The sequence below is a fragment of the Caretta caretta genome, chromosome 10 (genome assembly GCF_965140235.1).
Source record: "Caretta caretta isolate rCarCar2 chromosome 10, rCarCar1.hap1, whole genome shotgun sequence".
In the NCBI taxonomy this organism is placed as follows: Eukaryota; Metazoa; Chordata; order Testudines; family Cheloniidae; genus Caretta; species Caretta caretta.
Genome location: NC_134215.1, coordinates 50,369,302 through 50,388,970, shown reverse-complemented (window position 1 = coordinate 50,388,970; position 19,669 = coordinate 50,369,302). Strand labels below are relative to the sequence as shown.

Genomic DNA, 19,669 nt, shown 5'->3' with positions numbered 1-19,669 from the left:
TTTAATTAGAATTAAGCCAATATGGTTCTGTAGACATTACTGGGGGAAAAAACCTATAGAATTTAAGAGAAAATAATATCCTTTCTGTATATTTTTCTAAAAAATCCTATAGTAGTAATATAATTCTCTATTAAATGCTGTATGTTTCAAGCAACCTATCAGTATAGAAAAATTAAAATTTAATGGAAAAGTATATGATTCTTCCATAACGAACTGGAACTTTACCTTTCTGAATGTTTTCCTCCATTCCCTATGCATACTAGTTTTATTATCGTAGGGTTCCTTAAGTGTGCTGGATTGTTGGCCATGTATGTGTATTGGGGGAGTTGTTAAGAAGAATTGATATTGATAACATTTGGTTTTGGGAACAGGTGGTGCAGAGGAAAACCTAGAAAAAATTACATGGATTTTATAAACTGATATTTAAAAAAATCAGTTAAACTTTGGCTGTGGAGTCTTTAATAGAGTGCACAAGTTTAACTTCTAATGTTTTGGAAATCTATCTCTGCTCAGCCATCCAACTTTGTCGCTATACAACAAGGTGGATTCAGGAGACCATAGGATTTTGTGGTGGGATAGGACTTTAGCACAAAGCCTTCCTAAAGTTTCATCCCTCTTATCTCAATCCCTTTTTCTCAAGAACATTTCTGACCCATGCAGTGTGCTAAACTGGTGCTTCAGCTGGACTCTCTTCAAGCTTGATTTCTTGCTGCTGATGAGATTCCTGCATCTTCTACACCATTCATCAGGGATGTAGATAAAACCCCTGGTCCAAACGTGACCAGAAGGAACTTCTGATGTAGAAAAGTCAAAGACTAAGTTTGTATCAAATTCATATTTGCTTCAAGGTAGCGTGATGTCAGCAAATAGGTCACTGAGCCATGTCCGTAAAACAGTTCTGAATCTAGAATTCTGAGTTTAGAATCCATTGTCATTCTCAATTACTATATTCTAAGGACAAACTTGGTACAGTGCATGTTACAGGAATGTTTGTCTGAATGCACCTGTAGAATTTAGATACTATGTAATATAGGTTAAAAAGAAAAAGAAAAGAAAACATAGTTGCTAGTGTTAGAGAATTTATGTGTTTATGCCTGCAATCTTGGTGTCACTCTGCTATTGCAGTTAATTATTAATTATTGTGGATATATTGTACAATAGAATGCAATAATTATAATGCAGAGCATGTGGAAAATATTTTGTACTATTTTAATAGTGTGTGAGATGTAGTCAACTCTTACCCTTTTCTTTCCTTTTCCTTTTAGAAGTTTGACTGACGAGAAGCTGAATGAGATGATACCCATGTGGTAGAACCCTGAGTGTCAGGTTAAAGATAACATGTTCCTGATCCTCCAGTGGTATGGTAATGGTAGGTACTAATAATTGGGGAAGCACTTCTAAGAACTGTCAGCCCATAAAAAGGTAAATTAAAACACTTCTAAACAGTGTTTGAAATGAGTAATTAGTGGGATGACCTGGGTTGCAGGAGATAAAACTCTCATAGATGATGTCACGGAGTGAGGGGGAGTCAGGACCCTGCACCCCCACTTCCTGCAATTCACCGTGACTCTTAGCCAGCCAGTAACACAGAAGGTTTATTAGAGACAACAGGAACACAGTCCAAACCTGAGCTTGTAGGCACAAACAGGACCCCACAGTCAGGACCTTCTGGTGCGGGGGGGAGGGCAGGGAGATTAAAACCCCAGACCTGGGGCTCCCTCCTCTTCCCCAGCCAACTCCAAACTGAAACCCACGCCAACCATCTCACCCAGCCTCCCCCCAGCTCCTCCTCCAGCCTTTGTCCAGTTTCCCGGGCAGGAGGTGTCACTTGGCCCCAACCCCCTGGCTCAGGTATCTTCCCTCAAGGGAAGTCTCCCATCCCCAATGCAGACAGTCCTGTGAAACTCTCCTCGCTGTGCTGCGGTGATCCAGGTGCCAACGTGTCATTGCATCTATGTTCCATGAAAAATGTGCAGCTGTAACAAAACCATCTTCTGTGGTTTTCCATATTAAACATATTTGAAGTTTAAAAAAAAAAAACACTCCCAGGTCAATACTCTCCCCTCCCTGCTGTGTCACAGATGAGTACAAGGTATTCTTCTTGGGAAAGGTTTACTCCAGGTATTTTGAGTAATCTAGTGCATTGCAAAACAAAAGTTTGCTTTTCAGAGTAATTATGCCAGCAAACAATAAATGCTTGGGTGGGGGGAGGGGACAGGGGAGAGCTACACCAGAGACTGGAAAGGTCTCTCTTTCCCCCACACTCCTCTGTCCTCAATCTTCCCCTTTCAGTACAAACAGTACTGCTGAACTAAACATAGTTCTCTCCTTTACCTAAACCTGATGGGCCAAATACATCCCTTCACTCACTCTTTTGGTTTCTTTACTGTAGCGATGAATTTGACCCAGTGAGTCACAGAGTAATAAATTATATATTAACCGTGCAAGGAATAAAGTATGTAAAAAAATTATTGAGTGTACATTCACAGTAGGCTAACTTATGCAAATTGTGGGAATTCACATGGCTGGCTCAGCAAAGACCTCAGCCAAGTTTCCCTACCAAATTAGATAGAAAAATTATAGTACCACTGCAGAGAGCTAATTCTTTTTACTTGACAATAGTAGGCCACATTGTTAAGGGGACACTATCTGTCTGAAAACTATACCTTTTAGTAACACCTAAGATTACTGTAATGAAAATAATTTACTGCAATTATTTTTCCAGTTTCTTTCTGCATTTGATAGCACTTATTGTGTAATCAGTTATTCAGTTCCTGTCTTAATGAAAACACATTTACAAACATCAGAGGTAAAAACATTTGTAAAGTTTTGGGTTTTTTAAGGAATTTTTTATTATAAGTTCAGGGTGTTCTATTTAAAAGATGCTGTACCACAAACTGAATATCTTATAATTTTTTCAATTTTAAATAATTCAAGTTGGCAATGTCCCTTTAAGCCAAAAGGTAATATGCACAAGTGTATTAGATGCTTGTATTCAAGTTTACGCATCAAAATTGCAATGTAGCTTGGCAGCTGCACTGTAAAACAGAACATCTACAGGTACACATATACTATAATGATAGAAAATGTCTATACATAAATAACAGAATAAAGCCTTTCTCATTTTTGCCTTTTTCTTACAGAGACCAGTTTAAGTGGCATTGTATCATATCGCTAGAGTTCATGCTTAAACTTTGGTAAATATTATAATCACAATTCAGTTTTAATTCATTTCCATTTCCATTATGCAAACAAGATGTTCTAATCATTATTCTCCTTTGTCTTTCAGATCCTGCCACAGATTTTGTTTTTAAATGCACTGTACAAATATATCACATTAAATATATTTTTGTTTGCCCAAGAAATATGTTTGATTGTTTGGGGAAAAAAATTAAAATGTTATTTGTAAATAACACCAACATTTTTTTATTCCAGTATTTTTCTATTTATCATTCACTTGACAGGTTCAAAATACTATATATGGAAATTTGTCTAGTGACGCTTTTTTGAGTGTAGGAGTTCTCAGCAACCACCATGGAAACGTGTTGCCAACATGTGTTCTCTGTGAAGGCCAGGGATTAGTGAGAAAGGGTGATATTAGCTTGGAATTACATTAATAAGCATTGGCTGATGTGTACCGAGAACACTGCAGGTGTATGTTTTGGATACACACAGTGTTTAAGACACATTAACCATGCCCTCCTAGCTAAATGGCCACAAAGCAGAAAATTAATGCATGATTAAAAAGACCTCTGTACAATTTTTTAACTTAACACTTTATAACATTTCATAAATGATCTGGAGGATGGTGTGGATTGCACCCTCAGCAAGTTTGCAGATGACACTAAACTGGGAGGAGAGGTAAATATGCTGGAGGGTAGGGATAGGATACAGAGGGACCTAGACAAATTAGAGGACTGGGCCAAAAGAAATCTGATGAGGTTCAACAGGGACAAGTGCAGAGTCCTGCACTTAGGACGGAAGAATCCCATGCACCGCTACAGACTAGGGACCAAATGGCTAAGCAGCAATTCTGCAGAAAAGGACCTAGGAGTTACAGTGGACGAGAAGCTGGATACGAGTCAACAGTGTGCCCTTGTTGCCAAGAAGGCTAATGGCATTTTGGGATTATAAGTAGGGGCATTGCCAGCAGATCGAGGGATGTGATCGTTCCCCTCTATTCGACATTGGTGAGGCCTCATCTGCAGTACTGTGTCCAGTTTTGGGCCCCACACTACAAGAAGGATGTGGAAAAATTGGAAAGCGTCCTGCGGAGGGCAACAAAAATGATTAGGGGACTGGAACACATGACTTATGAGGAGAGGCTGAGGGAACTGTGATTGTTTAGTCTACGGAAGAGAAGAATGAGGGGGGATTTGCTAGCTGCTTTCAACTACCTGAAAGGAGGTTCCGAAGAGGATGGATCTAGACTGTTCTCAGTGGTAGCAGATGACAGAACAAGGAGTAAAGGTCTCAAGTTGCAGTGGGGGAGGTTTAGGTTGGCTATTAGGAAAAACTTTTTCACTAGGAGGATGGTGAAACACTGGAATGCGTTACCTAGGGAGGTGGTAGAATCTCCTTCTTTAGAAGTTTTTAAGGTCAGGCTTGACAAAGCCCTGGCTGGGATGATTTAGTTGGGGATTGGTCCTGCTTTGAGCAGGGGGTTGCACTAGATGACCTCCTGAGGTCCCTTCCAACCCTGATATTCTATGATTCTATGAATGTTCTGTTGATGAAAGGTGCAGCCCTGAAGACTGAAGGCATCTGTACATAGAACAAGCAGCTCTCAGGCTTGTTTACAGGAGCCCTCCCATGTGTCTGTATTCTGTTCTGGAGACTCTGCCTCTAGGTTGAGAGGCTGGGGCAGACATCACAGTTGCTCTTCCTTTGGTCTCTGTCCAGAGACTATCAACAAGGGTGCTGATTGTGAGGGTGGATACCTATCATCTAGAAACTGGACCAAGACCCACCAGTTCGTTACAAATACACCACGAAACAGCCGTCAAATAATTATTCACACCAGCACAATAGAGGTAAAAAGCCTTTGTGACTGGCTGCCCCTTAAAATGAGCTAGCCAGACCCCTTGATGACAGTATTGCAGCCTGATTAAAACATTGCGGAGAGGACTTAAAGCAGCAACTACATTATGTGAAAAATCTTTTTTATGCCCCCTCAATAGAGTGTTTCAGACAACCCATATTCAGGGTTGTGAGCCAAAGAGTTCTGCTGTTTATTCTCTTTGTAGTGGATATACCTTATTATTCCAAAGATAAATGTCTGTGTATTCTGTCCATGGCAAAAAGAAATGCATTTCATAAGCAGTTTCTGAGTATATGCTAACTATTTAGCAGTCCTCCAATTACTCATTGACTTAAAATTTCACAAATACTTTCTAAGCATAGGACAAAATGGGCCAAACTCATCCCTCATGTCGCTCCATTGAAGTCAATGGAGTGGCAACAGGGAAGAATGTGTCCCAAGATTTAAATGAAGGAATGTTTCCTTTTAAATTTCCTATTAACAGCCTGCTGCAGAATTTACTTTGCCTGGCTTTTAGCTTACTTGCTGAAACCTTCTTTGCAAATTTTTGATCAGAAACTCAGCAGATTTTTACAGGAGAAACAAATCTTCCATTATACATGCCTTCCAGGATTTGATTCTGTTTCTGGAAAGGAGCTGGTAGGGTCAGGGCTTTTGACTTTTTTTGTTTTTCAAATCCTTGTTCTTTTGGAGCAGGGACTGAGAACTCTGACACTTATAGGACAAGTATAGAATGTCAACCAATGTGTGTTTTCAATGGGAATGCCGTGTAATGAAAATGCTGTAAGTGCAGGACTATTCAGATGTCCTAAGGGCCTGATCTTGAGATTTGCTGAGCACCTGCAACTCCAGTTGACTTCAGCGCCACACCAGGATTTGAATTTACTCCCATGTTCATGCTCCCACATAATACTGCTGAGCGTGGAATTGTTAGAGGAGCTGTTCCTTAGATGGAACCTTAAAATGTTATGAAGTTCTTTCTGCCATTTGAACAAGGGTTTTTTTTGTTTGTTTGTTTTCTTAATATGGAGATATACCTATCTCATAGAACTGGAAGGGACCTTGAAAGGTCATAGAGTCCAGTCCCCTGCCCTCACAGCAGGACCAATTACTGTCCCTTATTTTTGCCCCAGATCCCTAAATGACCCCCTCAAGACAGTTGCAGTCTTGCCCCACAGGCGGCTGTGTAACAGATTAATGTAGTGACCCTGTGAATGGTTCATCAGTGTGCTAAATTTGTTAATCATTTTGGGATCCTTCAGATGAAAAGGTAATTTATATATGTAAGTTTATCAGCAGCAGCATTGGTTCCTGATGGCAGTTCAAGGTCCCATAACACTTCTCAAAGGGGAAAAGGGTAATCGCACTAATTATCCTGACTGGCATACCCCCTCTCAGTAAAACAGACTCAGATGTCCCATGCTGTGTGTGAGCTATTTTTAAGTGCACGTTAGCCGATCCATTTGCCTGTGTAGTCACTGAACTACTGGTATTGTTCTTTTAAAAACTCTGGGTTTGATTATGCAGTGCCTTGCAGCCAGTGTAGTAATTTATATCTGTGTAAAGTGAGTATAGAAGGCTACCCATCTGTTTTGGAGCAGTTTCAACTCACTTTGTTCAGGTGAAAACAGCTACAGAAAGTGCAAGGCAGTGGATAATCAGGCTCTTGCGTATGAACAGTGTTATTCAGAAGAACCCAACGCTATTCTGTGTCTACGTTACTGTTATTGTATTCAAAGTGTGGTAGCAGCATAAACCCAGAGTTTTTGGTTTTTTAATATATTCATATTTGGAATGAATAGAAGACATGTATATTCACAGCCATTTTCATTCTTTTTTCCTGCAAAATTCCGACTCCTTTCCTGGCCTGGGCACCTCTCTCACATATCTACCAAGCTCTCTCTGATTAATTTTATTTTTAGACATGCAGAATAACATTTTGGGGTACTTTACAAGCCACACATCTATGTTTTAATCCTTCTCTTGTGTGTAAAGTACATTTTAATCTGAGTTCTGCACTGCCACAGGCAGAATGGAGCCCTAACTTTTGTGTGAGTGAAATTACAGTAATTTTTAATTTGATCTTTTAAAAACACCAACACCAGAGAAAAATGTGAAAGATGCTGTTGGAATTTTCATAGAAATTCATCACTGTTTCATGGTATGTTCGCTTATTATTCCTCCTTTCTAACTAAATACATTAACCTTATGCCGTTTGCTTAATAGCGAGAGTGGGTGCAGACATTTTCCTCCCTGCACTCTGACTCCCTGGGACGTTAAAATGAGGAAATGCTCCTTTGCTGTGAACAGAGAGAACAGCAGCCCAGGAGCATGTAGGGGTTAATTGTCTTATTAATTCCAGGAGATTTCTGAATGAGTGTCATGCAAATTATAATAAATTGCTGTCTTTTTCTTAATATTTCTTGTTAGACTATTTTGAGAATTGTGGTTCTCGGTATATGGGATTATATTGAAAACAAAATAGAGGTAAGTACCACAGCCAATGCTGTTTGTATTTCAGCATGGCAAAGTACAAATAATTAACTATTTCTGCAGTGTGTGCTTTAGCTATAAGAGTTGATGCATTTACACTGTCAGAGATTTATGCATGTTACTCCCTGCACACAAAGGTGAAATTAGATGCAAATTAAAACATTGTCCACAGTGGGAAGTATCAGACCGATGCTGGTTAGAACAGTGTTTTAAACACATTTGTTTCTATCGCAGTTTTTGTGTGATTTTGCTGACTGGTGTGGATAAGAATTTCTTTTTGAGACCCATGAGAGTTAAACTGTGATTATATGATCCCTGTCGACATTATAATGATAACAGAGTCTGAGGATCTGGTTAACAATATGACTGAAATTTGTAGTGTAGATGAGGCCTAACCATGTTTCCGTAATCAAGCTAAAACTAGAGCTGGTAGGAAAATTTTCATCAAAAAGAGTTTCTGTTGGAAAATGCTACTTTAACACCAAACATTTTCACTAAATTGTATAGATTTCAACAAAAAATCATTTTTGGAAAAAACATTTCAAAAATGTTGAAATGTCCTATTTTAATATTTTCAGAACTAAAACTTTGGATTTTTTTTGTTTCAAAAAAAAAAAAAATTGGCTTTTCCTCCCAAACCAGAGTGGAAAAAAAAATCAAAATCTCAAAATTTCTATGGGGGAGAAAAATCAGTTTTCAAACTAGTTCTAATGAAAACCCTGAAATTCCAAGTAAATAGCCCATTTATGGGGACATTAAGTATCGTCTGCAATACGATTTTTTAACTGTGTTGCTAACCCACTCCCCAGACTTGATTCTGGCTGTAGTATACACAAGGAATAGACTAATCCCCCACCATACAAATAATCTGTCACAGTTTTATAAACAGAAAACAAACTCCTGTCCATACTTGCCAAGGAGACCATGAATGGAACCTGCTAGCAATAGCGGTGTTCAGGCATGTTTGTAGCTATTATGGTTCTGACCAAGAGTAGATAAGTCCTTAATGTACATAACTAACAAAATGGTAATTACTTAAGAGTTTACACAGCTAAAGTGCAACAGTAGTTAATGTACATTATAATTTCAGTAATTATAGGATTGTTGTGATAGAAACAGGGATTAGATGGAATGTAGAGCTAATAAACTGAATGGTCTGCGGGAGAGGACAGGAAATCTGGTTTTCATTACATATAAAGCCACATTTAGAAGTGCGCAAATCTTCCATAACTAAACCTCAAACCATTTTATCTGACTTGCATATTCCAAGTGAGCCACACAGTATGGGTTGGAAGCCAGGTGGCACTTGATATTATCCAGCAAAACATCAATTTCAACAGTTTCATTTCACTTTTTAAAGGGAAGTGTTATATTCTAGCATCCTCCAGATGGTGCCAGTGAGGATTACAACTTATTTGCATCTTTCCAGTGGATTATGTTTATGTTCAGTTCTTGATGTCTGTTGCTTACAGTGGGATACATCCAGTTTCCCTGTGCAAACCATGAGTAAATGGGCCTTGAGCTTGGTCTTTCCAAAGGGGCTGGGGGGCACAGAATTTTGCCTTATGCCTTTCCAGGATGTGGTGGGCCAGCCCAAGCATTATTGTTAGCATTGCCCTCAATTCCATTCTCTCTGCTTTTCCAATGATCCCAACCTTGACATGTCATTTGTCCACTTCTCCCACAAACCTTTCCATGCCTTCTCCCCACATTGCCTTCCGCACATGGAATTGCCCTTCCTGAGCTGATTCCCCATGGCCACTAACCTCTCCTTATTCAGATCTCTCCTGAAGATCCACGTTTGCCAGGACACCTACAGGAAGCTAGCCAGCTATAATAACACGGTCATGGAGTCCTTGGGGATAGTCTTTATATCTCTGACAAACAGACTATCCCAGCATTGAATTACTAAGATGTGGTCAAGTGCCACCTAGTCACTTTACTTGTTTGTTGTGCCCCTTTACTCCACTTCTTTCTCCCTACATCTTTTTAAAATGCAAGTTCTTTCAGGCAGGGACAGTGCCCTATTTTGTGTTTGTACCGCACCTAGTGGCTGGTAATAAATAGCAATAATAATACAGCTCCTGGGTTGTAATAGCATTTGGGGCATCACTTCTACGTGGAGATGTTGGCCAATGGACTAGTTGCAGACCTCCCTGGCCATGGCTCCCCCACACTTCTAAACCTGCAGGTGATGTCACGAAGGAGTTCTGCTTCACAGCATACAGAGGATGCAGCTTTTTTGTGGCCTGCTCACCTCACCTCAAAACACACACAGTTTATAACTGCACCACTTTTGTTATTGAAGAGCCTTCCAAGATCACTAAGGAGGGTGGGAGGATTTGTGACCCTTAGAAAGGGTTTGAAAAGGCTATTCATTAAAAATCTCCCTCATTTTAGGTATTTGATGGTGCTGTAATAATTTTATCCTTGGCTCCAATGGTGGCCTCTACAGTGGCAAATGGCCCGAGCAGTCCTTGGGATGCCATCAGTCTCATTATCACTCTGAGAATTTGGAGAGTTAAGAGAATTATTGACGGTAAGTGGTGATTAAACTTGCTGTCTTGAGAAGCAGTTGGTTGGGTAAGAAAAGGATTGTAACACTCAGAATTGGTTTTAGAAAATATCTTTATTGTTCTCCTTCCTCTAAATTTTAAAAGAATGAACAGTGTTGCGACTCCCACTGGTGAGAATAGGAATTAATTCCATGGCTCCTTTATGAATCCTTCTTGCAGCTGCTCTTTGGCACCCCCAGCATCCTCTATCGTGCCAGTCTACTTTCAGTTCCTGCCTCTGGTATAACTTTGTCTGATTCCCCATGCTTTCTTTGCATCTTGGAGGTTCCCCACAGAAAGTTTTCCACAAATCTGTTTAATCTATTAATTTGAGCATAATTAGCTGTGTGCCAGGCCTGTTTTGCCCAGGATTCCAGGACATGCCTCCATTGGCAAGCACTTGGAGAGAAGCGAGGAGCTCGAAGAGTTAAGACTGCAGAGAACAGGAGCAGTATCTGAGCATGAAAACAAGAATTCAAGGAAGGGGCTATTAGCATAGGTGGAGGGCAGTCAGATCTATTATTAAACTGTAAATTGTTTTACTATCAGTGTATGGGATTCCAGGACGCAGGGAAGAGGAATGCAAAATGAATGAGGCCAAGGCAGGATCACTTTGCTTCTGTGAGAGAAAGAGCATGTCACAGTGGCATTTGTGTTCTATACACTGAGGACTCCCAAGTTCCAAAGGGAGGGTATGCAGCCCTGTACGGGGAAGTACTGAGACCAAAGTTCAGGATCTGATTCAGGTTGTGAAGAACATCAAGAAAAACAGTAAAATTTGCATAGTCCCCTGAACAAAGTGAGCTGGCCTTAACTGTGACTTTGTGAAGATTTTCAAAGGCATAAATGGCAGGTAGGCATCCATCTCCTATTGGAAGGCAAAGGGAGTTAGGTGCTTAACTGCTGTTTGTATCTTTGAAACTCTCACCCTTAGTCTATTTCCCTCATATAGGTATTTCCTGCAGTTGTATTTAGGAGTCTATGTTAAAATGTGTAGGGCTCTGGAATAGCTCTTCTCCTAGAAGCTGGTGCACAGCCATATGTTTCAAATGTTATCGGGACGTGCGGAATACAAAGCAGAAAATGCTCTTGACCTGCCATTTAGAGGCTCTGTGATAAGTGCTGGAATAGATCTACATTAGTGTAAATGTATTTCAGCTCTAGTTTTGCCTGTAACTCAAGTGATGGTTCGCAGCTTGGGATCTTGTGGTTGCAGGTGATTGAATTCCTTCTCCAAAAGAAATGCTATAGTTCAATCATAAATTGCTGTGTTTCATGCAGGAATTACTGAGTGAAATCCTATGGTCTGTGTTAGACAGTAAGTCAGGTCAGATCATGATGATTCCTTCTGGTTTTAAAATATATGCAGACATCTCCTCTGATAAGCTAAACTACTGCTGAATTTCTTCAAGCACTTGTTTGTTTTTTCCAGCATATGTGCTGCCAGTGAAAGTAGAGATGGAGATGGTGATTCATCAATATGAGAAGGCAAAGGTCATTCAAGATGAGCAGCTAGAAAGACTAACCCAGATCTGCCAAGAACAAGGGGTAAAAATTCCATTATATTTTTATTTACATATTGTCTGTCAAAGACACTGGTTTTGTAAAGACTGAAATAGCTCAAATAAGTTGCCAAGGTCAGAGGTTTGAAAAATTATTACTAGGAATTCTATTCAAAGATGAATAGAACTTTAGAACTCTCTAGGATGCTAAAGTTTCTAGCAACTTTCAGGTAATTGCAGCCTGTGTTGTACTTATCCTTACCTCCCATTTGTAGGGATCTTCAAACAAACATTTGTTGTTTGACAGGTTGTCTTTTCCCCTTGCTCCTGTATGTGTACCTTTAAGGGGATAGTAACTGTTTTTTTTCATTTTTAATGGAAGAGAATAACGTCAATAACTAATTTCTCAACTATCGATACATCAATTAGACTCTTTTGACCAACTCAAAAATGCTGCAGAAGCAGCTTCTACCTAGTTTTTGGTAAAGTAAGCCGGTACGCCCCAGTACGGCTTCCCCAGGTGCAATTTAAAGGGCCTGCGGCTCCCAGCAGCAGCTGGAGCCCCTGGCCCTTTAAATTGCTGCCAGAGCCCTGCTGCCGGAGCCCTGGGGTAGTGGCGGTGGGGCTGGGGCGGTGGTGATTTAAAGGGCCCGGGGCGGTAGCAAGGGCCAAGCCCTGGGCCCTTTAAATCATCCCCAGAGCCCCGCCACTGCTTCCCCAGAGCCCTGCTGACAGAGCCCTGGGGAAGCGGCAGCGGGGCTCTGGGAACAATTTAAAGGGCCCAGGGCTCCAGCCGTGGCTACCACCCAGGGCCCTTTAAGCCCTAAGCTAGAGCCCCCAGCTGCTGCTGTTACCCCAGGGAGGGGGAGGAGGCACTTTCCGTTACAGGGTGGGACAGAGCTGGCTCTGACCTCCTGCAGCCCCACCCCTTCTGCCAAGGCCCCGCCCCTTCCGGGGGCCAGAGCCGGCCCTAGCCCAGCCCCGTACCAGTAAGTCCCTAGACTTACTTTCACCCCTGCCTAACCCCCACTGTAGATGCAGCTAGGTCAATGGAAGAATTCTTCCATTGACCAAGCTGCTGCCTCTCGGAGAAGTTGGTTAACTACATAGACAGAAAAACCCCTTCCATCAATGCAGGAAGCATCTACATTATAGTACTACAGTGGCACAGCTGCAGTGCCATAGCTATGTCTCTAGCTGCTGTAGACTGGCCATAGCCCAGGTCTCCTAGTACTCTAGGATCACGGATTGACAAATGTAGCTCTCATTGCATTAAGGGGAGGTGCGGATAGTCTGAGTTAAGACATTTCCAGTGCCTGTTCTTTTCATAGTCTGTTGTTCATAGTTCTGTTTGGACACGGTTTGTAACGTCAGCCTTAACAAGTTTCCAAGTCTTAGGCCCCAGGCTTCCCAAAACTTACTTACGTTTAAGTACATGTGTAAGTCTTTGTAGAGTTGGGGCCTTAATTGTTCCAGATGTTAGTAACAATGCTTAGCACAACTTCACATCCATTAACTAATTCATCCTTCAAATGCCTTTGTGAGTTAAGTAGGTAAATAATATTATCACCATGTAGCAAATCGCTAAAGACTCACCAGCGCAGCACCTCCTGCTGGTCGTCTTGGGAATTAGCGCAACTCCAGCTCCAGAGTACCCTCTGCTGGCTGGTGTCTCGCCTACCTCAGGCCCCATGTCCCTCCCGGACCCCAGTGCCCCTTTACCTCAGGGTTCTGCCCCCAGCAGTATCCCCTTACTCTGGGTTTCCCTTCCCAGGGGAGCCCCCAACCCTCTAAATCCACCTTGCCTCAGTGGCTACTGCCAGTTGTCATCTAGCCCCCACTCACTGGGGCAGACTGCAGTCTGTCATGGCCACTCATCCTTGGCAAGGGGTTAGGACCAGCTGCCTCTGCCTATTCCCAGGCTGCACCTCTGTAGCCCCAGTACCTCTGTAAGTCTTCACCAAGGCCTGCAGCCTGGGGGTTTACCAGGCCAGAGCCCCCTTTGCCCTAGCACTGCACTGCTTCCGGTACCTTTTTCTCCCAGGCAGCTAGGTCCTTCCCACTCTAGGGCTAGAGTGAGACTTCCCTCAGCTCCTGGCTCACAGCCCCTTTATAGAGCCAGCTGTGGCCTGATTGGGCAGGCCACACCTGCGGTCAGCTACTCCCTCAGCTGCTTTCACTCCTTTTCCCAGCCGCAGCCCTCTGCAGAGCTGCTTTTAACCCCTGTTTTGCGAGGGTGGGGCAGGCGCCCCACTATACACCATTTCAGAGATAAGAGAGAAGTGATAATTGACTAAGACCATGCAGTGATAGAGCGGGGACTTGAACCTACAATTTCCTGAATCCCATTCCAGTGTCTAATTTTATAGCCCACGCTATTTGGTTGCCACTCTTTCCTAAAGGGACAATGTCAGGTTAAAATCATCCATTTTTAACAAGTGCATTTCCGTATCCATGTTACGGGTAATTCCTTCAACTATGAAAACTTAAAAAGTATTGGGCCTTATTCTCTCTCACTGTCTTAACATGGGTGAGGCCCCTTTTCCCTGACAGAATGGTATAAAAGGGTCTTAGAGTAAATGAGAATTAGTCCCATTATAGCTAATTTTTCACAGTTTGTGCGTGTGTTTTCCTTCCTTCATTTTTCTAACATTGGACAACAAGAATAAGCCAGTCCCTTTTTCTTTGAGTGTGTGACATTTCACTTTTAGGTTCTCATACACTAGCACAAGGCTAAAGGCTTTAGTTTGAGACACTGCAGGATAATGATTTTATTTTCCTTTTTGTTTTTTAATTAAAATCTCTCTTCACTGGAATGGGAAGAGTGAATTTTAGTTCAGGGAAATGTTTCTCTTGATCTGAGGTTTGGTGAAAGCTTTATTTTCACAAAAGCTAAATTTTGGGATGCATTTGGCTAGATGGTGCCCAGGAGAAACCATTTCAGAAGGAAGCCTGTCATCCTTACTCAGGGAAATCTCTCATTCACTGGGAGTTTTAGTTGTGCAGAAAACACAGGGTCAGTTGTCAAGAGAGATGATAGGCTCATTTCTGGCACTCAGCCCAAGCCAGGCTGAAGCAAGAGACAGGAAGGGCACCACTCAAGCACTGGGCACAAGACAAAGGAAGACATACAGTCTAGAGGGATGGCAAAGTATCAGAAAACTAGAGCAAAGTCCTACAAATGCTTTCTTGCATATATGGTTAAATACTGTCAAAATCTAGCATCCATAGTCTGAGCTGTAATGATTAGTGCACCCATACATCAAACAAAAAGAAATGTTGCATTACTTGATGGAGTAAATCAATGGAAACAGAATAGAGTCTCTCCTAGCTTCGAGGTGGCATCAGCTACAGAAAAAATATATACTGAAGAAAAATGACAGCATACTAATCTCCTTTGTTTTCATATCTTGCATTCCTGCCAAACAAATGTCTGAGCTATATATTATGAGGTAAATGCACTAATTTGCCTCAACATAAGACATTGACACAAGAACTGCATCCTCCCTTCATAAATTGACACTTTCATAAGCGAGTGGAGAATAAGCTGTCAGCATTATAATAGTCAAATTGACACTGTATGTAGTGTGTGGTTGAGAGAACATATCTTAATGTTCTTTAACATCTAAAATTCTGCCCGGCTTCCGAACACCAGCTTTTACACCATTATTAACATTTTTAGCTTTCTAAATGCAGACCTCTTCTCCTTGGAGCTTGCTGGCTTGAAAGTTTGTGTTCATATTTTTGAGCTAACTATGTGGATTTTGCACAGGAAAATTCCAATAAAAAGAGGTTCCCCTACGATGGTAACATCTGGAAAAGACACATGCAAAGAGGAAAAGGCATTATTTTTAAGTTTCAAAGCATCGTATATATAGTGAGAGATTAAAAATATGGGGCAGATCCATAGCCAGAATAAATTCCCATAGGTCTAATGGAGCTACAACAGTTTACACCAGCTGAGGATTTGCCCCATAGATGCGTGTATGTGTGTAAGGGTCAGTTCTGAGCTGCTTATTCAGGCAAAATGCTCAGTGACTTCAGTGAGAGTTTTGCATGAGTTAGGAACTCAGGTTTAGTCTAAAGAATCTGGACAAGAGAGAAGCAAGCGGACTAAAAAATGAGTACTCTTCCTGAAGTTTATATTTTGAGAGCAAGCTAGTGATTCACATTGAGTTACAAATTATCATAGATGGGTCTGGTAGCACTGCCTGTAGTTAAGGCTACCTGACACTATCCATTGTAAGATCCTGTTTTCAGTTCTTATAATTTTGCCAAACATTAACCATGGTGACCGAAATTTTTCATTTCTGCTGTCTGCCTCTGGCTGAATTTTTCTGGAAAATTTCACCCAAAATGGTTCAGCTGTTTCTGAAAAAACGGTTAGGGAAAATATGTTGTTTTGCTCATGTTAAAAAAAAAAATTCTGGCAACCTTTTCTTGAGTGTCCCTCTAATGCCCCTTGGCTTTGGAGCAAAATTTTCACATTTGGCAGGATGGTGGCCTGTGTGTCAGGGATGTGCTTTTTTTTCTGTGAAAATCTGCCCAAATCTGACCAAGTTTTAAGCCTTTGAAAAATCACATTTTACACATTATCCATAAAGACTTGCTGGGGCTTTGCAGCTAAATTCCGTGAAGATTCCATCCATGCTGAGTACTCTCCAGGCCAGGTCTGAGCAGGACTTGCCCTGGAATTGTAGCTCTGGGCTGCGGCAGGCTGAGTCCAGGCACCGGAACTGGAGCACAGAGACTGTCTCTCCTGTGGTCTCAATGCACCCTGTGCTAGGTCCAGGCAATGTGGAGGAGAAAGCTGCCTGATTCAAATGCTGAGGGGACAAGAGAGAAACCTGAGGAGGGGAGCAAGGAGAGTAAATTGAGACCAGGGGCTTGGGGATGAGGGGAGACTAAGGCTGGAGGTGGCAGGAAAGTGGGGAACTGGAAGTTGAGCTGGGGAGACTAGGACCAGCTGAGCAAGAAGACTAAGACTGAAAGTCAAAAGAGAAAGGAGACTGGGATGGCAAACCTCTGGGATGAGAGGAAGGAGGTGGGGGAAGCAGAGAGAGACAATGATTTTATAGATATGACATGTTCTGTTTTAAAGAGAGTAAAATGGACAGATCACATTATACCACTTTGCACATAACATCATAAGTTATGTGTACAATTTATCTTTTGTAAATGTGTTATAGAATAGATCATAGAGCAGATGTAACAGTGAAGTCTTCTTTAAAAAAATTAACAAACAGAAACTATATGTATCCAAATACTGACTTGCTCTTTTAATTGCATTTATTTTTATGGGGGGAGCTTAAAGGGGGGAAGGGAGATTGGCAGATGATCAGATATCACATCTATAAAATACATATCCATTCTGGAATGACAGAAGAGGCATATATTTGCAAACATAAAAAACTCTTTCCAGATGTTGAATTTTGGCTGGTCATACATTTGAAAGTCAGAATATGTTTTATGAATTAAAGTACCATGCACTACTATTTCAACGTTTTCAGTGTCCCCCTGAAATTGTTTGAATTTGTGGTATTTTATTCAGTACCCACATGTTAGAAAAGCTACTATTAAAAGAGAAGGCAGTCAAGGTAGAAAGTATTAAAAATACTGACATGACATAACTGCATTATTTCACAAAACTTCACAAATATTAGAACTCACAATAATAAGTATTTATAAAATGGACTGGGTTAAACTATGCACATTGTAATTTTGTACTAAAGATTATAACAAGCACACAAAGTTACAGGTGAAACAGTTTTATTAGACTACCTTAAAATAAAAAATGAATCCAAAGCTTTCATTAATGGGGCAGATTCCAAGCAAGAAAGGTGTAGCTGTAACTTTGGTGTCCACTGTGAGTGAATTTCCATCCCACTAGCAGTTCTGGTCATAGATCCTCAGTTTATGAACTTTCTTGCATAACTTCTTGCTTAAGAATGCTTCAGCTTATGATCCAACCAAGACTGCAAATACAGTCCTGTCACAAGAACTGCTTTTCTGTCAAACCATGCAGCATTGAGTTTTTCATCATTATTAAAACCATAACTATGGAAGCTAAGATATATTTTTTAATTTAGTAATTTATAAAACAGCTGCTAGTTTAATAGCATGGCTATTTAGCTGGTAAAATTACCTATCAGAGAAATCACTTATGTTATCCTTTTGCAATAACTTTAATTTATTTCTAAGTATCAGTCATTTTCCTAGTGAATGGCAGGAAGCCAAGGTCATCCTGTGTTTCATTCTGACCATAAATCGTTAGTTTGCAACTGTCTCCTGGTTTTTATTGTTACCAACAATGGCTAAACTAATGGAAATAAACATTGGATTGTATCCCAGTGGCAGATGAGTTTTAGGGCAGGGCATTCTGTACAGACAGCACTAATAGAATTGAGCAAAATTAATGCTAGTGCATTAGACAGGAGTTAGCTTCTGGCTAAAGTGTTCATTGATCTCTCCAAGGCTCTGTCAATCATACTCTGTTGCTGGACTGTTAAAGAGAAGTAGGATATGATTCACTGCTAATTCTGTCCCTTCTTGATTCTTATGAGTGTTATACAGCAACAGACAGGATGGGTGGCACTGTTTATAAATCCAGTCAGATAATGGCAGATGTTCCCTAGAGTTCCATATTGGTCTCTGTCATTTTATCTGTTTATAAATAATTACCTAGTGCATTGCATTAAGTGGGGATATGCATTGTAATGCACTCTAATTCTTACTGTTTTGTTTACAGCCAAAGCATCACTAATTGTGTTTTAGCAGCATGTACAACTAATTTTGCAAAGGCAAGTTAGTTTAATTCTTCCAACAATGTAGTAAAGAGCTTTACCTCCAAAATTTACAATCTAGTTATGACTCCCTTTGTTAAATCCTTCAGAATGATTGGATCGTTTCAAAAGCCAATCAGAATTTGAAGGCAATTTCTCTCAAATCGGTGTAACTACCAACCAAATCACAGGCTTAAAAAATATTAAGAATCTTGAGATGCTTAATGTTCTGGCTTAGAATTTGCTCAGCCAGTGATGTAATTGTTCAGTTACTATAGACTGAAATGGTAAGAAATACTATGCCCAGTATAACACCAGAAAAAGGGTTCATAACAGAAGAAAGGAGTTGCCTAATCCCACAGAAAATGGCTTCAAACCCCTTTTCCTCAATAATGAAAGCACTAACGCTTCAGTCATGCACAACACGTTTATTTTCCTCACTTCAGCACATATAAATATAAACCCATCTTGACTATATCAATTCGTATTTTAAATAATAGTGTAGACATAACAAATTATCCACAGTGAGTGAGTGTAAGTTTGGCCAGTCTCCCTTTTACCTGTTTCAAAAGAGGCATATGACCCAAGTCCTGTGAAAATTCCAGAGGTACAGCTGAAAAAAGTGCTCCAAGTTTTGACTCTCAGACAGTGGGACAACAAGATAGATTCTACCAGGTCTAGAATGAATTGTAATCTACCTGGTATTTTCTGAAGCTACTGGAAACCTGGTTCCTTTTAGATAAAAGTTTTTCTTAGATTGTAAGCTGTTTGGAGTGGGAACCATGTTTTCGAGTGTGGAATTTTTTTGTTTGTTTCCCCCCCAGCACTTTGGACAATAGGAGCCTGTTCTTGATTGCGGCCTTTGGATTCTACCACAATATACCTAGTTAAAACAATAAGCTGGTTTTACAATATACCTAGTTAAAACAAGCCCCAAAATTAAGACATTTTGGAAAGCTGTTGGAGACTCTATAAGGGAGATAACAGGGTGTCAACTGTTAGATAACTCTTTAGTATGTATATTAACTTGTCTTGAAAACTCTGTATCTTATAAAAGCCATAAAGAATTGATCACTCCTAGTTGTTGCTACAATTACTACAGCAAAGTGGTGGAAGAGGAGTGACTGCCCTCTAAATCTATTGGCTGGTATCAAAAAGTATGGGAAATTCTGATACTAGAATACTTATCCCGTCAAGGCAGAGGTTTAGAGGGGAGAAGCAAAAAAGATAATTACTTACAAATCTGATGGAAATTTTTGGAGTTTCCTGGAAGAGGGTCATCACCCGCCATCATGT

General features: G+C 40.7%; 1 protein-coding gene across 6 annotated transcripts in view; it reads left to right on the top strand.

Moving 5' to 3' along the window:
• Window positions 1–19,669, top strand: part of TMEM266 (transmembrane protein 266) — a 193,240-nt gene that overhangs the window by 140,571 nt on the left and 33,000 nt on the right. For all 6 annotated transcript variants that reach the window (XM_075132987.1, XM_075132988.1, XM_075132986.1 and 3 more), the window contains 3 exons: window positions 7,472–7,528; window positions 9,935–10,073; window positions 11,522–11,637. In XM_075132987.1, coding sequence (XP_074989088.1) covers window positions 7,472–7,528; window positions 9,935–10,073; window positions 11,522–11,637 — 312 coding nt within the window. The remainder of the gene's footprint in view (window positions 1–7,471; window positions 7,529–9,934; window positions 10,074–11,521; window positions 11,638–19,669) is intronic.